At 38.3% G+C, this 17,815-nt stretch overlaps 1 protein-coding gene across 1 annotated transcript in view; it reads left to right on the forward strand.

The window, feature by feature from the left end:
- The first annotated feature begins 3,167 nt into the window (after positions 1 to 3,167).
- Positions 3,168 to 17,815, forward strand: part of YWHAE (tyrosine 3-monooxygenase/tryptophan 5-monooxygenase activation protein epsilon) — a 50,426-nt gene continuing 35,778 nt past the window's right edge. Inside the window, exon 1 of the mRNA XM_037808223.1 lies at positions 3,168 to 3,346. Coding sequence (XP_037664151.1) covers positions 3,283 to 3,346 — 64 coding nt within the window. The 5' untranslated portion in view covers positions 3,168 to 3,282. The remainder of the gene's footprint in view (positions 3,347 to 17,815) is intronic.

Genomic DNA, 17,815 nt, shown 5'->3' on the forward strand with positions numbered 1-17,815 from the left:
ACAGTCTGAGAATCAATCTAGGTTTAAGATTTCTGCCCTCTCAGCAATTTCTTAGGAAGAGGCACCTTCAGATAGACTCGTGCTAGTCTTGGGAGCCACTGAGGAGGAGCTCCTTACAAGGAAAGAAGACTCAGTAGGTAAAGAAGTGTACCCACCCCTAATCTCTGCATGTCCTTGACAGCCCTGTAATTGACCTGGCAGCAGAGCCGGCTTTGTAGGGTGGCTGGGATATGTGAACATGTGGATCAAACCTATGGCTCAGCTTTATGTGGCCACCCCTATTGGCCACTGAGAATTTCATTTTCAAGAGAGCCCTACACTTAACCCCTTCCACCTCCTTGCCTCCTTTGAGCCTTAACCAAATGCAGCCCGGCTTCCCATGCCCTTTCAAATCTGCTCTATATCCAATGGCTTTTCGTCAGTGCTTATCTTACTGGATGTCTCTGCAGAATTTAACACTACCTACCACCCCTTATTTTTGAATCTCTTCTCACTTGTATCTTATGACATTAACTTCTGTTTCTCACTCAAGCTTGAACCATTGAAACATTAATAAAAATTGCTAAAACTGAGTATCAGGCACTTTTCATGTAAGCTCCCACTTAATTCTCATTTGTATGAGGAAAATATCATTCCCATCTTAAAGGTGAAAAAACTAAGGCTTAAAGAAGGCAAATGATTTGCCCCCACAACAGAGGCAGTAAGTAGTTTCTGAACCCAAGAAGCCCAGAGCCCATGGCCTTAACTGCGGTGATGTGTTCTAAAGAGCTGGAAGTGATCTCTCGAGTCCAGCAATTTCTGTTCCATAACTTTACAGATGAACATGAAGCTCATAGAGCTGAAGTGATGTGCTGAAAGTTACACATTTATTCAGTCGTAGAATTAGGGCTAGAACCCAGATCTTTTGACTCTCAGTCTTATACCACTGAAATCTGCTAAGTAATAGAGTGTGAAGGAGGTTAATTTGGAATGCAGTAGGGAGCCTCAAAGTCTCCTTTGCTGGCTCTTCTCCTCTCATCTACCTTTTAAATGTAGGTATTCTCAGAGGTTTTGTGCTTGGTGTGCTCTTCCACCTCCAGAACCTCTCTAGTTGCTTCCACGGCAGCCTCGCTTCTCTCTGGAACTCCAGTTCCCCTTTCCAAGTTCATGCTGGGCTTTTCTACTTGGGTGATCCTTGGGGACCTCAGAATCGACATGTGCTACAAGGAACTCATGTCCTTTTTCTGCAGTCCGTCATTAAGTCTTCCTGGCATTCCATTTTTTGTTGTTAATGGTACTGCCACTCCCTTATCCCAGTGATTCAGGGTGGGAGGATGGAAAGTCAGTTTTGACACACCCCCCCCCCAACACTCCCGTATCCCTCCATCTGCAAACTGTTGGGGCTTCTGCCTCTCCATGCCATTCCTATTTATCCTTTCCTTCCTATTCTCACTGCTACCATCCATTACCTTTTGCCTGGATTATTCTAATAGTCTGATAATTTAACATACCTTGTAATCACTGTTATACAATACTTACTAATCTCTCTAAGGTATATCTATGATAGTGTCATCTCTTCAAGCAAAAGCAGCAATAGCTCCCTTTTGTCCGCAGAATAGGATACATCTTAGCTTGCCATCCAAGGCCCTTCATAATTTAGCTCCAACCTACTTTTTTTTTTTTTTAATTCAGTTTTACTGAGATATATTCACATACCATACAATCATCCATGGTGTACAATCAACTGTTCACAGTACCATCATATAGTTGTGCATTCATCACCACAAATCAATTTTTTGAACATTTTCATTGCTCCAAAAAGAATGAAATTAAGAATAAAAAATAAAAAAAGAAAACCCAAATCATTCCATCTCCCCCCCCCCCCATTTTTCATTTAGTTTTTGTCCCCATTTTTCTACTCATCCATCCATACCCTGGAGAAAGGGAGTGTGAGCCACAAGGTTTTCACAATCAGACTGTCACACCATGTAAGCTACATATAAACAATTGTCTTCAAGAATCAAGGCTACTGGGCTGCAGTTTAACAGTTTCAGATATTTACTTTTAGCTATTCCAATACACTAAAACCTAAAAAGGGATATCTATATAGTGCATAAGAATGCCCTCCATTTTAAATCTCTCAGCCACTGAAACTTTATTTTGTTTCATTTTCCTCCCCCTTTTGGGCAAGAAGATTTTCTCAAATCCACGATGCCAGGTCTAGGCTCATCCCTGGGAGTCATGTCCCATCATGTTCCCAGGGAGATTTACCCCCTGGGAGTCAGGTCCTACATAGGAGGGAGGGCAGTGAGTTCACCTGACTAGCTGGCTTAGCTAGAGAGAGAGAGAGAGAGGTTCCAACCTACTTTTTATTCTACATCGACTGCAGAGTCCAACAGGTAGCTTAGGTTTTATTTGCCTAAGTTGTTTTTTTACTCTTTGCACAGTTATGTATTGAGTACAACGAACTGAGAATCCATTGGGAAGCAAAACCGTCAAGATCGTTGCCAGCACCAAACAATTTCCATTGACAGGTCTTTCTAATCCCTTAATCCCAAATTTTTTTCTTGGTCCAACTTTTCTGCACCCTGCATCCCCAAAGCAGTCTCCCCGAATAACTTCCCTGCTCCTATCCATGGTGGGCCTAAGCAGAAAAAGAAGGCTAAAGGGGAGAAGGAAAATATTGGAAAGTGCAAGAAGATGAGGCTTGGTCCTGGAATCCTCTCTTAGCAAGAGCATAACACTTGACTCCGGGATTAAAAGGTTTGAAAAAGACCCGAGGACTAGGTTTGGTCGAGAGAAAGGGGCAAGAAGGAAGGGAGCCAGGTGATTGCGGGGAGGGAGGCCTGCCATGACAAAAACCGTTACAGCCTCTCCCTTTCTCTGCCCGCAGCCTTAGGCATGGGCCCATGGTAACGGCCCGGGTTCGTCCGCTCGCTTTTTCCAGGTTTGATCCATCGGGCCCCGCCTCCGGCCATCCTCGCTCCCTCCGGGCGACTCTCGCTCGCCTCCGTCGCGGTTCCAGTCTCCTCATTCCCGCTCCCGCGCCCGCCGAGCCCACGGAGGCGGGGCGTCTCGCGGGTTCCAGCCTCTTCGGGCGCCGGACTCCAGGACCCGCCCCCCCGCGCCAGTTGCCAGGAAGCGGTTGCCATAGAGCTGAGCAGTTGTCCGCGTGCGCAGGCGGAAGTCCCGGATTGAAGCGCCGCCATTTTTGCTGTCCGGACGCGGAGCTAGAGGCTGAGAGAGTCGAAGACGCTATCCGCTTCCATCCGTCGCACAGACCCTGCCGGAGCCGCCGCCGCTATGGATGATCGGGAGGATCTGGTATACCAGGCGAAGCTGGCCGAGCAGGCTGAGCGATACGACGGTGAGATAGGGGGGTGCACTGGGGGGGCTGGGATTCTCGGACCCTCTGCCGCCGCCCACAGAGGCCGGGAGCAGGAGACAAAATGGCGGCATCGTCTCTGGGCCTGACCTGGGGATGTGGATTCGGGAAGCAGGAAATGGCTTGTGGGCTCTCGGAGCGGTGGAAGGCTCCAGACCCAGGAATTAGAGCTCTTTGGTGTCTTCAGTTGCAGCCATTCGTGGGCTAGGAGACTGAGGCGATAGGGTGAAGGAGTTGGTTGTAAAATGGCGGCTGGGGGAGGGCGAGTCCTGGGGCGGGGGAGGAGGGGAGGTGGTGGCTCGGTGCTGTCTCCAGGCTAGCAATTCCCTGGAAGCTTCTGGGACTCTCTTGGGCTTTGGAGATCAGTTGGGTGCGGTGATGGGGAAGAAGCACCCGTCACATAGGGGACAGTGGAGACCGGGAGCCGTAGCGCGGGTGTCTTTCAGAGAAATATGGCGGGTGGGGGCGGTGGCTTTTCCCCGGAGGCCCAATGTGGGGCGGCGGCTGTGCTCACAAAGGAGAACCGTTGTGAGCGGAGGGCTTTTTTGGGCTTGGAGTAGGGGACAGTCTTGGTATGGGTGGGGGGAGGGAAAGTGGGAATCATTGCAGTTCATCCTTGGGCGGAGGCAAGCTGAGATGCTGCGATAGGATTCCTTTCCCGTAGAGAGGCACACCTTGTAGTGAGGATTTTTTGGGCTTTACGTTCAACCTCGTCTGCTTGTTCTGGGGAGGCCCAGAAAACCTCATCCACTCTCCGTTTCTTCGAACTTATCCTGAGGAGCTCGAAGTTCTTGTAGTCTTTTGGCTCTAGAAGCAATGGGTTCAGGTGGATAGAACCTTAAAGAAGAGACAAGCAGATCGTGACTCTGAGTTCTAACCTTTCCCGTGCCTGTTTACTGGTTTGTAAAAATGATGGCTTTCCTTTTCACATGCACCATTATGACAAATGTAACGATCTTCTGTAGAAGAATAAAATTATTTGAAATAGTTTGTAGTAGCTGCGTTTTGGTTGACTCCCCAGGATCGGAGTGGGTCTTTATGCTTTATTGAGGATCTTAACCTATTCCAGGTACTCAGCTGATGCTTGGGTTTTTGGATTATGAACATGGGAGATCCCATTACTTTCCCTGTTTTGCATTTAAAATAAATGATTTTATGTGTAGATATGAACAATTGCGCTTCTCTATCCATTGCTCCTTTGCCCCTGAAAGATTCTTTAAGTCATTTTTGAGAACTTTATCGAAATGTCCATTGTATCTCTCTAGTCAGTCCGGGCAGCTTCTTTTTAAATTTAACCCCTCCTCCCCACAGGCACCAAATTTTGGACCTAGGTATTTGAGTTATTCCCACATTCATTAAACTGTAGTAGTATAAGAACTAACATTTGAGAAAAAATTATGTGGTTCCCGTGCAGATAGGTGTTTTTTTTATGCTTTTTTGGGGGGTGGGGTCTGGCATGGTTGGAATCAAGTGCTGTTGATTCTTAGATTTCTTGTCTTAATTCCTTAAACTAATTTTTCAAAATGTTGGTAGAGCTCTTGCTTTCCTTGAATACAGTTTGGTCATGTGAATAGCCTCAAGACTACCTCTGGTGTGTCTCATCAGAAATTAGGATTTGGGGGTTTGAAAATTTGGTAGAAAGGCATCTAGAACTCAGATTTAGGAAGGATACTGTAGTAAATATCATCATCTTCTAAGTCCTTAAATTGCTATTTGTATTGAACAGTTTTCCTCACGGAAGGGGGAGGGAATAAGATGGAAAGTACAACTCAGGGTCAGATTTGTCTTTATTTCGGGGTTTAAAATTCAAGCAAATGTAGGTGTGCTTGCAATGGAAGTATTTTTCCCCCCACTTGTGCCCCAGATAGGTTCCCCTTTCAATCTAGCAGTGCCCTTGGGGGAGGAAAGTTTAAATTATATTTGAATGTTTTCTGTCCTGTAGGGATTTAGACTCTGAGTAAACGTGCTGTGATGACCAAAAAGGATCTCGAGGAATGCTTTTTTAATTAAAAAAAAAAAAAAAAAAATAAGACTCGTTTTAAAAACTCATCTGGAAGCTCATGATTGTAGCTTCCAAATAAAAGATAATTTAGTGATAATCACGTTTTGGGATTGAGTTCTGAGGATTTTTGACCAGGGCCTTTATTGATTATTCAGTATAGGACTCTTTAGATGGAGCCACATTGTTACATTGTTTAAATGTTAGAGAGGAAAGTAGATCCACAAAGGTGGGAAGGAACTTGGGTGACTATTGGGAGCATAACCTAGGGATTCGTCGAAAAGGAAGAAAACAACAGGAATCAGTCTGTGTCCACAGATGCATAGGTTTCTTTTTTTTTTAGTACAATGAATTTAGTTTTATGTTGCCAAGGAAACGATTCATGATTCTGGACACCAAATAAAATTTATCAGGTGTAGTGAGTGGAAGAAGATGAAAAGTATATTTGAATGATTTGGTTTGGGGGTACTTGGATATAAATGGTGGCTTTCCAACTGCACTAATCGCTTTTCTCCTTGTCCTTGGAGTATCCTTATCTTTTGTTTTGTCTGCTGTGTTGAACCTAATGTTTAAACTTCCTGTAGCTCCATTTCTCATTTAATTCTATCCTGGGGAACTATGATCAATTTATATGGATTTTTTTTTAATGGTATTAGATGAAGAGGCAAACTGTTTTCAGGAAAGGATAATTTTGGGATGCAGATGGGAAATAATTGAAGTTTGGGCTAAGACTGTTCACCTTGAAGGTTAAATCTAGCATCCCATCACTTAAACAAGTCGATTTGTTTTATTACTAGTAGCCATATTAATCACGTTCGTCCATCTCTTAGCAATCCTGAACCAAGTCTAAACTTTTCCTATATATGAACTACATTATTACTTTTAGAAAAGTGGGGAATACAGAGGGAAACAAAGGCTCCTTTTCCCATTTTGGGGGAGTAGTGAGGTAGGCATAAACTACATTTGGGCTTATGGGATAGTTGTTGGTTTTGTTCTTTCCTCAGTTTACTCCTGTGAACATTGGTTCCAGAAATTTTTGATGGTCACTTTTTGTTCACTTTCTGTGTGATGAGTGCATTAACACCAGGAATTTATCTGTCCTGAGTCTTTTACTTGAGAACTGTCCTTTTAAAACACAAGAGCCCCACCTGTAGATTATTCTAGTGAGTGGTGGGGGCCCTACTGTGTGCATTCCTAAGCACCCTTTCTGCTTTATATGACAAAAGTCTCAATTTGAACTTTTGGTATGGGGAAAGAACACTTATGACAGTTACTAAACTAAGCAGATTTTGGATTCATTAAGTACAAGCATGCAGATGGAAGGCCTGTACAAACAAGCATGCTTTTCATGATTGTTTTATAGCTTGGTCTGGGGAATATGATATATATTTTAAACTTCCTGACTTTAACCTTGTAATGTAAGTGAAATGTCAGACCAGTAAATTAACATATCTAACTTTACAAATGAGTTTTAAATAGCTGATCTGAAAGCATGACTTTTAAAAAGAGGGCTGTAAGGCAGATTTTACAGGAATTTTTTTATCTTTTACATCAAGAAAATACGTGTATCTGTACATAAACAATAATGACAAGCAAAGGTTAAAGGTTAAGTTTGTAAACTTTACCTTGTGTAATGCCATGTTTATATAGTGCTTCACAGTTCACAGACCATATCACAAGAATTTTTACTTACTTCATATAACGTCATTGAGGTGTAGTAGTGTTACTTCCATTATATGGTTCAGGAAACTGAATTTGACAAGATTTCGTGATTTCCTCCTCTGCTTCCTCCATAATTGCTTGGCTAGTTGGCTGGTAAATGGCAAAGCCAGAATTTGGTCACCTTTAGACCCGTACTCTATTTTTCCATAGCCACTCACAAAAGACATGTGTGCAGCTAAGGTGGTGGTATGCTTGTTTCTTTAGCAGTTACTTCACATGAGTAATATATCTTGAATTTTATGAGTTTTGTGAGGAGTAATTAGTAGATAAAACATAGATCCCAACTCAAGGCACAGTGAATGCAGTTACAATGAGGGGTTTAGGTAATTACGGAATGTGTGTTTACTTGCAGCTTCTGTGACCACCTTTGTATGACTGCTACCATGCATTTCTGTAAAATACTTTTTTAATGTCTTTTCCTTGATTTTTGTCTTAATGAATGTGGGATTTAGGTTAACGAAGTAGTCATAAAACTTGCAGGAGTTTGGGAGTGAAAAGATTGGCTGGTGATTTATAGATGTTCCAAATAGTAGCCCCTGTTAATTCTCAGAATCCATTGAAGGGTAGTAAGGAATGCAACAAAAAATAGTTATTTTTACTGCTTGAAGTGGTTTATTAATTTGACAGTTAAATACTGTCAAATTAATAAACTAATAAACTTGGTTGTCAAAATGACTTTGTGGTTTGAATTCATTAAATAGCCATACTAGTCATGCTCCTAGGAACAGTTTCAGAAGTTCATTTAAATTTACTAAATCGTACTAACAACTGCCATAATAATAAAAGGCTCATCGTGATAATTTGTGGAATCAGGATACCTTGAAAGAAAGGGGTGCTGATTACTAGGAAAGCAAGCAAACATGAGGATTGTCTTGGGTGGCAAACTTGCCCTATGGCCATCCTACCTAAGAAGACCATTTACTACTACACACTTTTTCATTTAGATTCACGTGAAAGTTTCCTAGACTTTGTCCATCCCTCTGCCACCAAGATATCTTAGATCTAAGCCTCCAGAAAACTGGCTTTTTTTCTCAAGCAAAGTTAACATTTGGCGCAGAACATAAGAAAAATCAAAGGCAGAGTGAAAGACCCCACCCCCCACCCTCACCCCGAGGAGGTAGACTTGAAAAGTCAAGGATCTGTTAGTTGCTGAAAATAGAGCTTGCTGGCATACCAGCTAGTAAATATGTACTGATAGCATGGAAGCCAAGTATGTTGATTTTGTTATGTATGTCAACTTTGAGTTGTTTAAAATTGTAAGGTGTTGGCAACAGTGTCCTCAGCTCAGAACTTTTTCCCCACATTTTTAACAAGTCTCACCCTTATCTTATGATCATTCTGTTTTAGAACACAAATCCTGTGTAGTTTAGAAAACAACTGGCTATGATCCTGGTTTATCTTTCTGAAATACAGTCTTGAATTTATTGCCTTTCTTTCAGTGATCCATCACAATAGTTGGACAAGTATGTCATTGATAGGCTTGGTTTGTGATCAAGTCCAGTTTTTTCCTAGCTAAAGCTGTGAAATGTGTTTAACTCTTTTCTCCATTTATATCTAAAGGGCATAGGTTACATTATAAGTAAGGATTATTAGGACATTTCCTATTTTGGCAGATATGATATAGTGCAAACACCTAGAAATTATCTGGGTTCCAGTGGTAATTCGGTGGTTTTGAATAAGTAATTTAATCTCTTTGAGTTTTAGGTTCCTCTATAGAATGGGGATTAATGATGTCTGCTTTGCCTACTAATTTTCAGGGGTTGTTAGGGGATTGAGGGCTTTTGTAAATTGTAAAATGTTAATATTTGTCAGGTAGTACTATTGTGAAAAATTCTTATTGGATAATGTGAAAGGTCAGATTACTTTGCTGCTGATCCTATTAGAAGATAACCTTCCTTTTGGAGTTATTCTTAGCAAGTGTACTTCTCCAAATAAAAGCTTTAATCTTAACTGAAAATTTGCATATCCAGGAAGTGAAAGTTGCCCAAATTGTTATTCCCAGGTAACATAATAATATACTTTTGTCATATTGCTCTTGTGTTTCCTTTGATACTAATTTTAGATTAATGTGTGGGAGAATGAACCTATCTCTAGGAAATCTTAACATCTGTTGACTGTGGATTTGGGGTGAAAGGTTACATAGTATGGAAATGTAAATCAGTGTTAAATATTTGCAGGTTATTACATATGAACAGTTTTGTGAAATGAGATTCTAAAGGATTAGTAATTCTTGGACATATTCAATAGTTTCTGCTTAATAGGAAGCTACCAGATAGTATTACATAATCTCTGATGGTTAAGTCATTTGAGGAGTTTGTAGGGCCTTAGAATGTTTGTTTTAAACACCATTGTTTTGTGAAATGTTGTGTCCTACTTAAGAATTTGGGGTTAATTGTTTGATCTAGTAGGTTAAATTGTAACAAATTAGATAGCAAAAAATTTATAATGGGATTACTAGTAAATTTTCGAAATCGCTGTGTGCTCTTTGACCAGAAAACATCCTTACTATCTTATGACAGTTATGAGTTATGACTTTGTTTTTATAGAGTTTTCAGAAGCTATTCATTGATATGAAACATTTTTCAATACAAAATGGATTTTTTTTTCCTACTTTAAAATACATTTCTATAGAAAATGCTGAGGGTTTCTTTCTATGGAAAGATGAGGGTGTTTTGGCTGTTCAAAGATTTAAGATAAGTCAAATCAATAAAGTAAGTGGATAGTATTGCCCTTCTACTAACCTATATGCAGTGGAAGTATCATTTCTGGACATTTTCTTCTGGTGTGTTCCAGAACAAAATTTTAATGTTTTCAACCGTCTTTTCTAATTCCACAAAAACTGGGAAAAGAGATTTAGACTGATCTCTTTCCTTCTTCTTCCTATACTTCAGTGATTTGGGTTACCTACTCCCCCAACCTTTTACTTTTCATCTCTGCTTCTACTGGAGCCTTACCATTTTGATTCTACTGTCATCAGACACATTTGGCTGCCCAGGGGAGTCTCTTAGATACTTCCAAGAGGAGAAAGTTCCTGTTTTGATGAGGTAAGATTTTTTTTCCCCTCTCAATATTGAGATTGATGGGAGGGATACTTTTCTGCACTCAAAACGATGCCTAGATTTTGTTTACCTACCAGAAACTAGTTAGGAAGGAGATATTTTAAAGTTTTTAGGAAGTTAAACAATTTTTTTTTTTTCCAAACTCTGTCTGGGGAATGTATGGGTAAGTGAGGAGAGGCACCTCTGCTTAGGCTGGTACATATATATATATATTTTTTATTTAAGATTTATTCATACACCATACAGTCATCCAAAGTGTACAATCAGTTGTTCACAGTACCATCATATAGTTGTTCATTCATCACTCCGATCTATTTTTTGAACATTTGCCTTGTACCAGAAAAAGTGAAAATAAGAATAAAAAAAAAAAAGAGTAAAAAAAGAACACCTAAACCATCCCCTCCACCCTATTTTTCCTTTAGTTTTTTTGCCCCCATTTTTCTACTCATCCATCCATACACTGGATAAAGGGGAGTGTGATCCACAAGGCTTTCACAATCATATTGTCACCGTTTGTAAGCTACATTGTTATAGAATCGTCTTCAAGCTTCAATGCTACTGGGTTGTAGTTTGATAGTTTCAGGTATTTACTACTAGTTTTCTAATTCATTAAAACCTAAAAAGGGTTATCTATATTCTGCATAAGAGTGCCCACCAGAGTGACCTCTTGACTCCATTTGGAATCTCTCAGCCACTGAAACTTGATTTCATTTCATTTCACATCCCCCTTTTGGTAAAGAAGATGTTCTCCATCCCATGATGCTGGGTCCAGATTCCTCTCTGGGAGTCATATTCCGCTTTGCCAGGGATATTTACACCCCTGGGTGTCCGATCCCACGTAAGGGGAAAGGCAGTGATTGTAACCTGCCAAGTTGGCTTAGCTGAAGAGGGAGGGCCACATCTGAGCAACAAAGAGGGATTCACGGGGAGACTTTTAGGCACAAGCTGGTACATATTTCAGTATCAAGATTATTGTGTTTTAAAAAGCTTTAGTACTCAAAGTAATAAAAGTTAAGTTCCAGATGCATTTGACAGAAAACAGTGCCAATTATGTATTAGCGATCTAGGCACTTCGATTCATCAGTGAACAAAATAGACAAAAGAATTCTTCAAGGAGCTTATATTCTAGTAAGTTATTAAATGTTTTAAAAATTATTCTTCTGTTACTATATGTAATTAGGAGTTAATGTGAATTAGTCATTAGCAACACTGGTGTTTGCTACATGTAGGACACTATACCAGGTGCTGGCGCTGGTCTTCGTCTCATCTCAATTACAGAAAGGTTAATGCTTTCTTTGTTGACTCCTGGTGTAAGTGGACCAACAAATTGAAAAGCTCTTTAAAATATGTATTGTTTTCATTGGCTTTGTGATAAAATCCTAGAACAATAATATCTGTTTATTAAATGTTGTCAGGTACGATGCTAAATGTTTACCAATCTCTTGCTTACTCCAAACAAATCTACAGAGTAGGAACTACCCTATTTTACAGATCAGGGATTAAGTACTTTTGGAAAGATGACAACCAAATAATTAATATTACTAGGAGTCAACCAACTGTTTTACTCCAAAGTCCCTGCTTCTCTATTTCCATATTCATTGTGTATTCTGTGAAGAGTAAATATCAGTCCAGACCGCTTGCAGCTTCTATTCCTTAGATATATATATATATTTTTTAACCATTTTTAGTGTAAAATTCAGTGGCATTGTGTTCACAGTTTTGTAACCATTACTGCCATCCATTACCAAAACTTTCATCACCCCAAACAAACTTTACCCATTAAGCAATACCCCTTATTACCTGTGTTCTTAAATTTTAATTTTGTAATTTAAAAGTTGCTTTTGTCAGTCTTTTGGCTTAATTTCTCTCTGTTAAGTAATAATAAATTATAAAATAATGAAGTGTTATATTTTATATCTGAAGACAGAAGAGTATATAGATTGAGTATATTTTCCAGTGGAGAGGCAGTGGAACGAGTACTGGGCTGAGAGTTATTAAGTGGAGTGGGGTGGGGTGGAGGGGGTCGTGGTGAAATCTGTCTAGTCCAGGTTCTACCTCTTAACTATTGTCCCTTTAGACATGTTGCTTAGTCCTTCAGGACTTTTCTGAAAGCTATTTTATATGATGAATTTACAAGCTGAAGCATTTTCATACTTAAACTTGTGATCAGCATCACGAGTACATACTGGCAAGGGTGAAGGGCTCTGAAACAAATCGAATACAGCTGTGGATTGAGACTGCAGCTTTGGGTTCTGTGCCAGCCAGCTTAACTACTGGTTCATTTAATAGAGAAACTCCCATTTGCCAAGTTTGTATCCATGTTCCTACTTGTGTTGAATGAAATATATTGTTGAGATTGCCAGTTTCGATCATTTTCTACCTTAAAGTATTTTCGTATGGTTCAACCTAATAATAAGTGATGATTGGGAGGGCTTAGAAGATGAGGCTTCACTGTACCGAAAAAAAGGTAACAAGGCCTTTTAGGAAGTACCAGGATCATTGAGGGGGGCTGTATACAAATACTTTGTCCCTAAGGGTAGGATTCACTTTTTGCTTTTTGTATTTACTTAAATTGATACTTATTGTCACTTGCTAGGTCTCTGTTTTGTACCTCTCCCCCTTTTTCTGTCTCTCTTCCAGAAAATGGATTCAGATTTGCTATGCTTGCAGTTCTTTTAATGTAGTTCTTTCAGGGCCGCCTGTTTTGTACAGCTTTTCCTGGAACTGCAATGTAGGGACCCCAAGTACTTGGATAGTTTTGGAAAAAAGGTGGCACATGAAATACTGTTTTGTTTTCAAAGAAAATGAATGGAATTCACCCTTTTGCTAGTTGCCAGCATCATCAGAGAACAGAAAAGGCCACTACCTCTGTTTTTTTCTAGAAGAGAATTGGTCTCAGTGGTATACTTCACAATTGGTAAAATGCAGTTGTAAGGAAATGTCTGGGTTTATTTGATTATGCAATAAGAATATGCTTTAACTGTAACTACTAAAATCCCATTCATTAATGTGGAAATTTTCTTAGTGTTGTATATTTATTTAAAGAATACTGTCCTCCTTTCCTTTCCCTCTTTGTTGAGATTCTTTGTTTCTAGCTTTGAAATTGAACCAAGCCCTTGACTTATTCCTCAGCTCCACTAGCTTTTTCATATAGCCATTAATATGTTCAAATGTTATCCTATATTTAATAAAGGAATAGGGAAGCTAGACAGCGTAGAACAGAAGAAAAATACCACTGTTTGTAACTCGATATATGACACTAAAGCTTTATAAAGGGCTGGATGAGAAAGAAGCTCTAGGAATTTAGTGATACTCATAGCAATATGGTCCTCTACTTTTTCTTTATGCAGTTTTTCTGCAGGTGACCTTTTTAAAATTATTATAACATAACGTTTCCCATTTTAACCACTTTTAAGTATACAGTAGGTGACCTTTTTGAGGCATGTAGTTGTGGGGTTAGGGGAATAACAACAGAGGACCTTGGCTTTTTCTTCTTTGTTTACAATTAGTAAGTGTGTAAAATTAACATGGTCCCTCTGCCTTCATCTTTTATTTGTACTGCAGCTTTTTTCTTATGACCTCCTTGACTTCTGCCTTCCTCATTTCCTTATGCCATTTCCAACATTTCTTTACTCATTTTGTCTATACTCTTGATCCTTGTCTTTCACATTGCATTAGTATCATTTCCCAATTTTATTCCTTAATTTTTAAAAACCGAAAGAATATTGGAATATTAATGGTATACTGTCTAGCAGTCTCTTTTATCACTGCATGATTTTGAGATAATTAAGAGAGTATTTGGTTTACAACTTTTTCTTTTTTTTTAAGAGGCCCTGAGGTCAAGTCTGGAAAGGTGAGCAAGTAATTTACCTCACCAATCAAGAAGATGTGATTGAAAATTAAAATATGCCATTTTCTGTCATACTCTTATTTGATATCCAGGTTTTTTAAACTTAAAAAGGAGTCTGAAACTGATTTTTAAAACTTCATGGATACTTGTAGGAATTGGTCATGTATGCAGTTACCTTTTATTAGGAGGACAAGCATTATTAAAAGCAGAAGCTAGTTAAGTTGCGTTAAAATCAACTTGGTTGTTTTCCAGCTAAAGTGTCCTGTATATTTTCTGTATTTTTTTTTTTTAATGTAAAAGTGTTTACATGTGGGGAATTTTAAAAAATCAAAGGGTCTTGGAAGAAAACTGCTAGTATTAACCAACATTTTCTGTGCAAAAGTTTTTTTTTAATGCTTTCATTATATATGTATATCTATATCAGCCTTAGTTTATAACATGAACATTTCTAACATCATGAACTGCCTGTAAATATTTTTATTAGACTAATATCCAATAAGAAGCTACCTTGAGTTTTTGGTTAGTATGTGTAATCCTGCAATAAAATATTTTTATATATATGTATGTAATTTTTCTGTAACTTGAGTTAGTTGCTTAAGAGAAATTTTGATAAGTGGGGTTTGCTGGTCAAAGTGAGTGAACATAAAGTCTTTGACATGTGCGATCCCATTGTTTTCTGAAAGGATTTTATCAGTTTATGGTACCAGCAACTTATGAGTGTGCAGTGCTTAATTTTTAAACTATAAAAACATGTATCCTAAAATTCTAAACTTTTGTTAAAATGTGAGCTGCAATTTTTCCAGCTTTTGTGTTGATTTTTAACTGTAAAAATTAAATCTAAAAAATCAGACAGTACAGCCATATCAGGTAAATATTTAAAGCTATTGTTAGTGGTTTGACTCTTCCAGAACTTTTTCTTTGAACAACTGCTGAGGAGGATATAAAACACAAAAAATATATCTTATTTTATTGTCTCATATTTCACTGATGAGAGATACATCACCATTTTACATAACACTAATAAAGAAAAATGCTGACAATGCACCATTACCCATATTGATTGTAAGAAGAATTTAAATTTCAGATGTGATAAAATGTGAAAAAATGGTTCTTAAAAGAAATGATATAAATATGTACAGTTTTTTTTGTAGAAAATAGCATATTGCACATAATCTTCGACTTGCCTTTTTCCTTCTAAAAAACATGAATTTTTTTTAAATGCAAAAATTGGACCATTTTAACAAGACTAATATGATAATAACTAATAAATGTCTGACTTGTTCATCGAGAATAGTCTACCTTTAAAAAACAAAAACTTCCCAGGTGATTTTAATGTGGAGCCGTAATTGAAAACCATGGGAATAGATCATTGTTTCTCCAATGCCTGACTGAATTAGACTCACTTTAGGATGCTTATTGAAAATTAAGACTCTTGGTCTGTGCTCCATACTTAATGCATATCTCTGGGTATGCAGCTGGGTTTGACTGTGACTTTGTAGAATTTCCTTCTAAAAGTTGTCTCAGCATTTCTTCAGCAGTTAAAGTATTGCCAAAGATCTTGGGTTTGAGACTATTGAAAGTTGTATTTGTGAAGATGCGTAGCTTTATGGGTTCTTTTTTTGGTCTGTTAGTAAACTTTAGTGATGGTTATGTATATTTGTTGGCCCAAATGCAGTTATTAGATGTTACTACTTTGTAGATAATGAAATATTTAACATAACCTTAGGTTTAGATTTCTTAGCTAGAAGTGCTAATAAGTTCAACCCCATATTTAAAATGTTAAAATTATTTAAAATTAGCTATCTTGTTTTAGAGTTGCACTGCATACCTATGGACTAAGAGTTTCTTGGCTTCTTTCACTGTAGTTTGTTGATTTCTTTCACTTTACCCTGTATCTGCTTCTATACTTTTATAATATATCTTGATTAATTTAGGAACCCCCCTGCCCCTCAGAAGCAGAGAATCTCTCCTGTAAATCCATTCTTAGACTTTTTAATCAGTAGGTATTTATTATGTCTTGGGAATAATTTTCCCTTTGTGAATGATAAAAGATTGTTATAATATCTAATATAGAGGAGTTCACAGTCTTGTTTAAACATGGGCATTGTGAGCTGTAGTTGTCAGGGAAACTTTAGTTGAAGTAGGACATTCATTGGGATGGAATAGGGTTTGGATGGCGTAGAGAGAGGTTCAGCTATTATTATCAAAGGCACAGATAAGGGATTAAGCATATGAAGTATATAAATTTCAGATTATATAAAAGGCCTTATTAAAGGACTTAGATTCTAGGCTTTGTGATCTTTTTATGACTTATTACTGCATCAAGCACTCTGTTCTTGTGGATTCCTGTCTCCCACCCCACACCCCAACCCCTCAAATCTTAGGAAGCAAGCAAAGAAAAGGAATTTACCATACTGAATTCCTACTAAGTATCAGGCAATTTACTCTGCAGTCTCATTTTAATTCTCAAAACCCAGTGAAGCTTAAGAAAATCTTGATCAAAAGGGGAAGCAAAATGAAACAAAATAGTTTCAAGTGGAGTTAAGAGGTCACTCTGGAGGGTATTCTTATGCACTATGTAGATATCCCTTTTAGTCTTTGGTGTATTTGAATGGCTAGAAGGAAATAACTGAAACTGCAACCCAGTAGTCTTGATTCTTGAAGACAATTGTATAACTATAGCTTACAGGATGTGATTTTGTGATTGTGAAAACCTTGTGGCTCACAGTCACTTTATCCAATGTATGGGCAGATGAGTAGAAAAATGGGGCAAAAATTAAATGAAAAACAGTAGGGTGAGGGATGGAATGTTTTGGTGGTTCTTTTATACTTTTATTTTTATTCTGATTTTTCCCCCAGTCAACGCTCCATGTAATTATCTTTGAATAAACTGACCATATAAGTCAAATTATGTAATGTGCTACAAAAAATATAGATCTTGTACCTAATAAACATCTCTTCCTTTGGTCCTACACAGAAGCTGAAGCTTCAGAAACGCCATCCGTTATCATCCTTTACCCTTCAGTCTGATTTACCTTAGTTCTAAACAAGTCCTTTTCATTCATATCTCTAATTGAAGTCTGATTTCTTTTTTCAGACTCTTAACATTTGCTGTGTGGGGTAATGCTGACATTCATAGCTGCCCGACTCTGGCTCTGAGTTTCAGGTGTCAACAGATACCCCATATTCCAGGGACCGACCAGGTTATACACAAAGAGCTCAGCATCTCAGAGTTTAGAAATAACCATTACAGCTCAGGAATAGATGTAACTGCTGTAAGAGCTTACAATCTAGGAACCTTTACAATAAGCCTTCCCCTGATAACCTATGATATCAGACTTAATTCTCATTGTTTGCACATCATATTTAGTACTTATTAGTGAGGCAGTAAAAGAGAGTAGTAGTAGTATGTAGATGTGACAAAAATAGTGAAAGTAATACTAGAATAGAATAGGGCCTCTCCAGATAGGCTTCCTAGACTTTCCATTGTTTTCTGTTACAGCACCCTGTTCTTTCTTTCATACTACTCAACACAAATTGTACTTACCTGTCAATTTATTAACTTATCCATATAAGCCATTTAAAAGTTTTGCTTAAAAAAACAAAACAAATCCAAGCAATGTTTCCATTCGCTTATCTTACCAAACTGTTTACCTTAAGTTATTCCTTCCTTTACAATTATTCTTAACACACTCTAGGATTGATACAATATTTTGCTGGGCTTAAATAACCATTCTAGTGATTACTACAATAGTAATCTCTCTAAGAAAAGTATGTGACGTTAAGACTCCTCAAGCTGCAAACCCCAGCTTTTTATTGTA

Source organism: Choloepus didactylus, chromosome 18 (assembly GCF_015220235.1).
Source record: "Choloepus didactylus isolate mChoDid1 chromosome 18, mChoDid1.pri, whole genome shotgun sequence".
Taxonomy (NCBI): domain Eukaryota; kingdom Metazoa; phylum Chordata; class Mammalia; order Pilosa; family Megalonychidae; genus Choloepus; species Choloepus didactylus.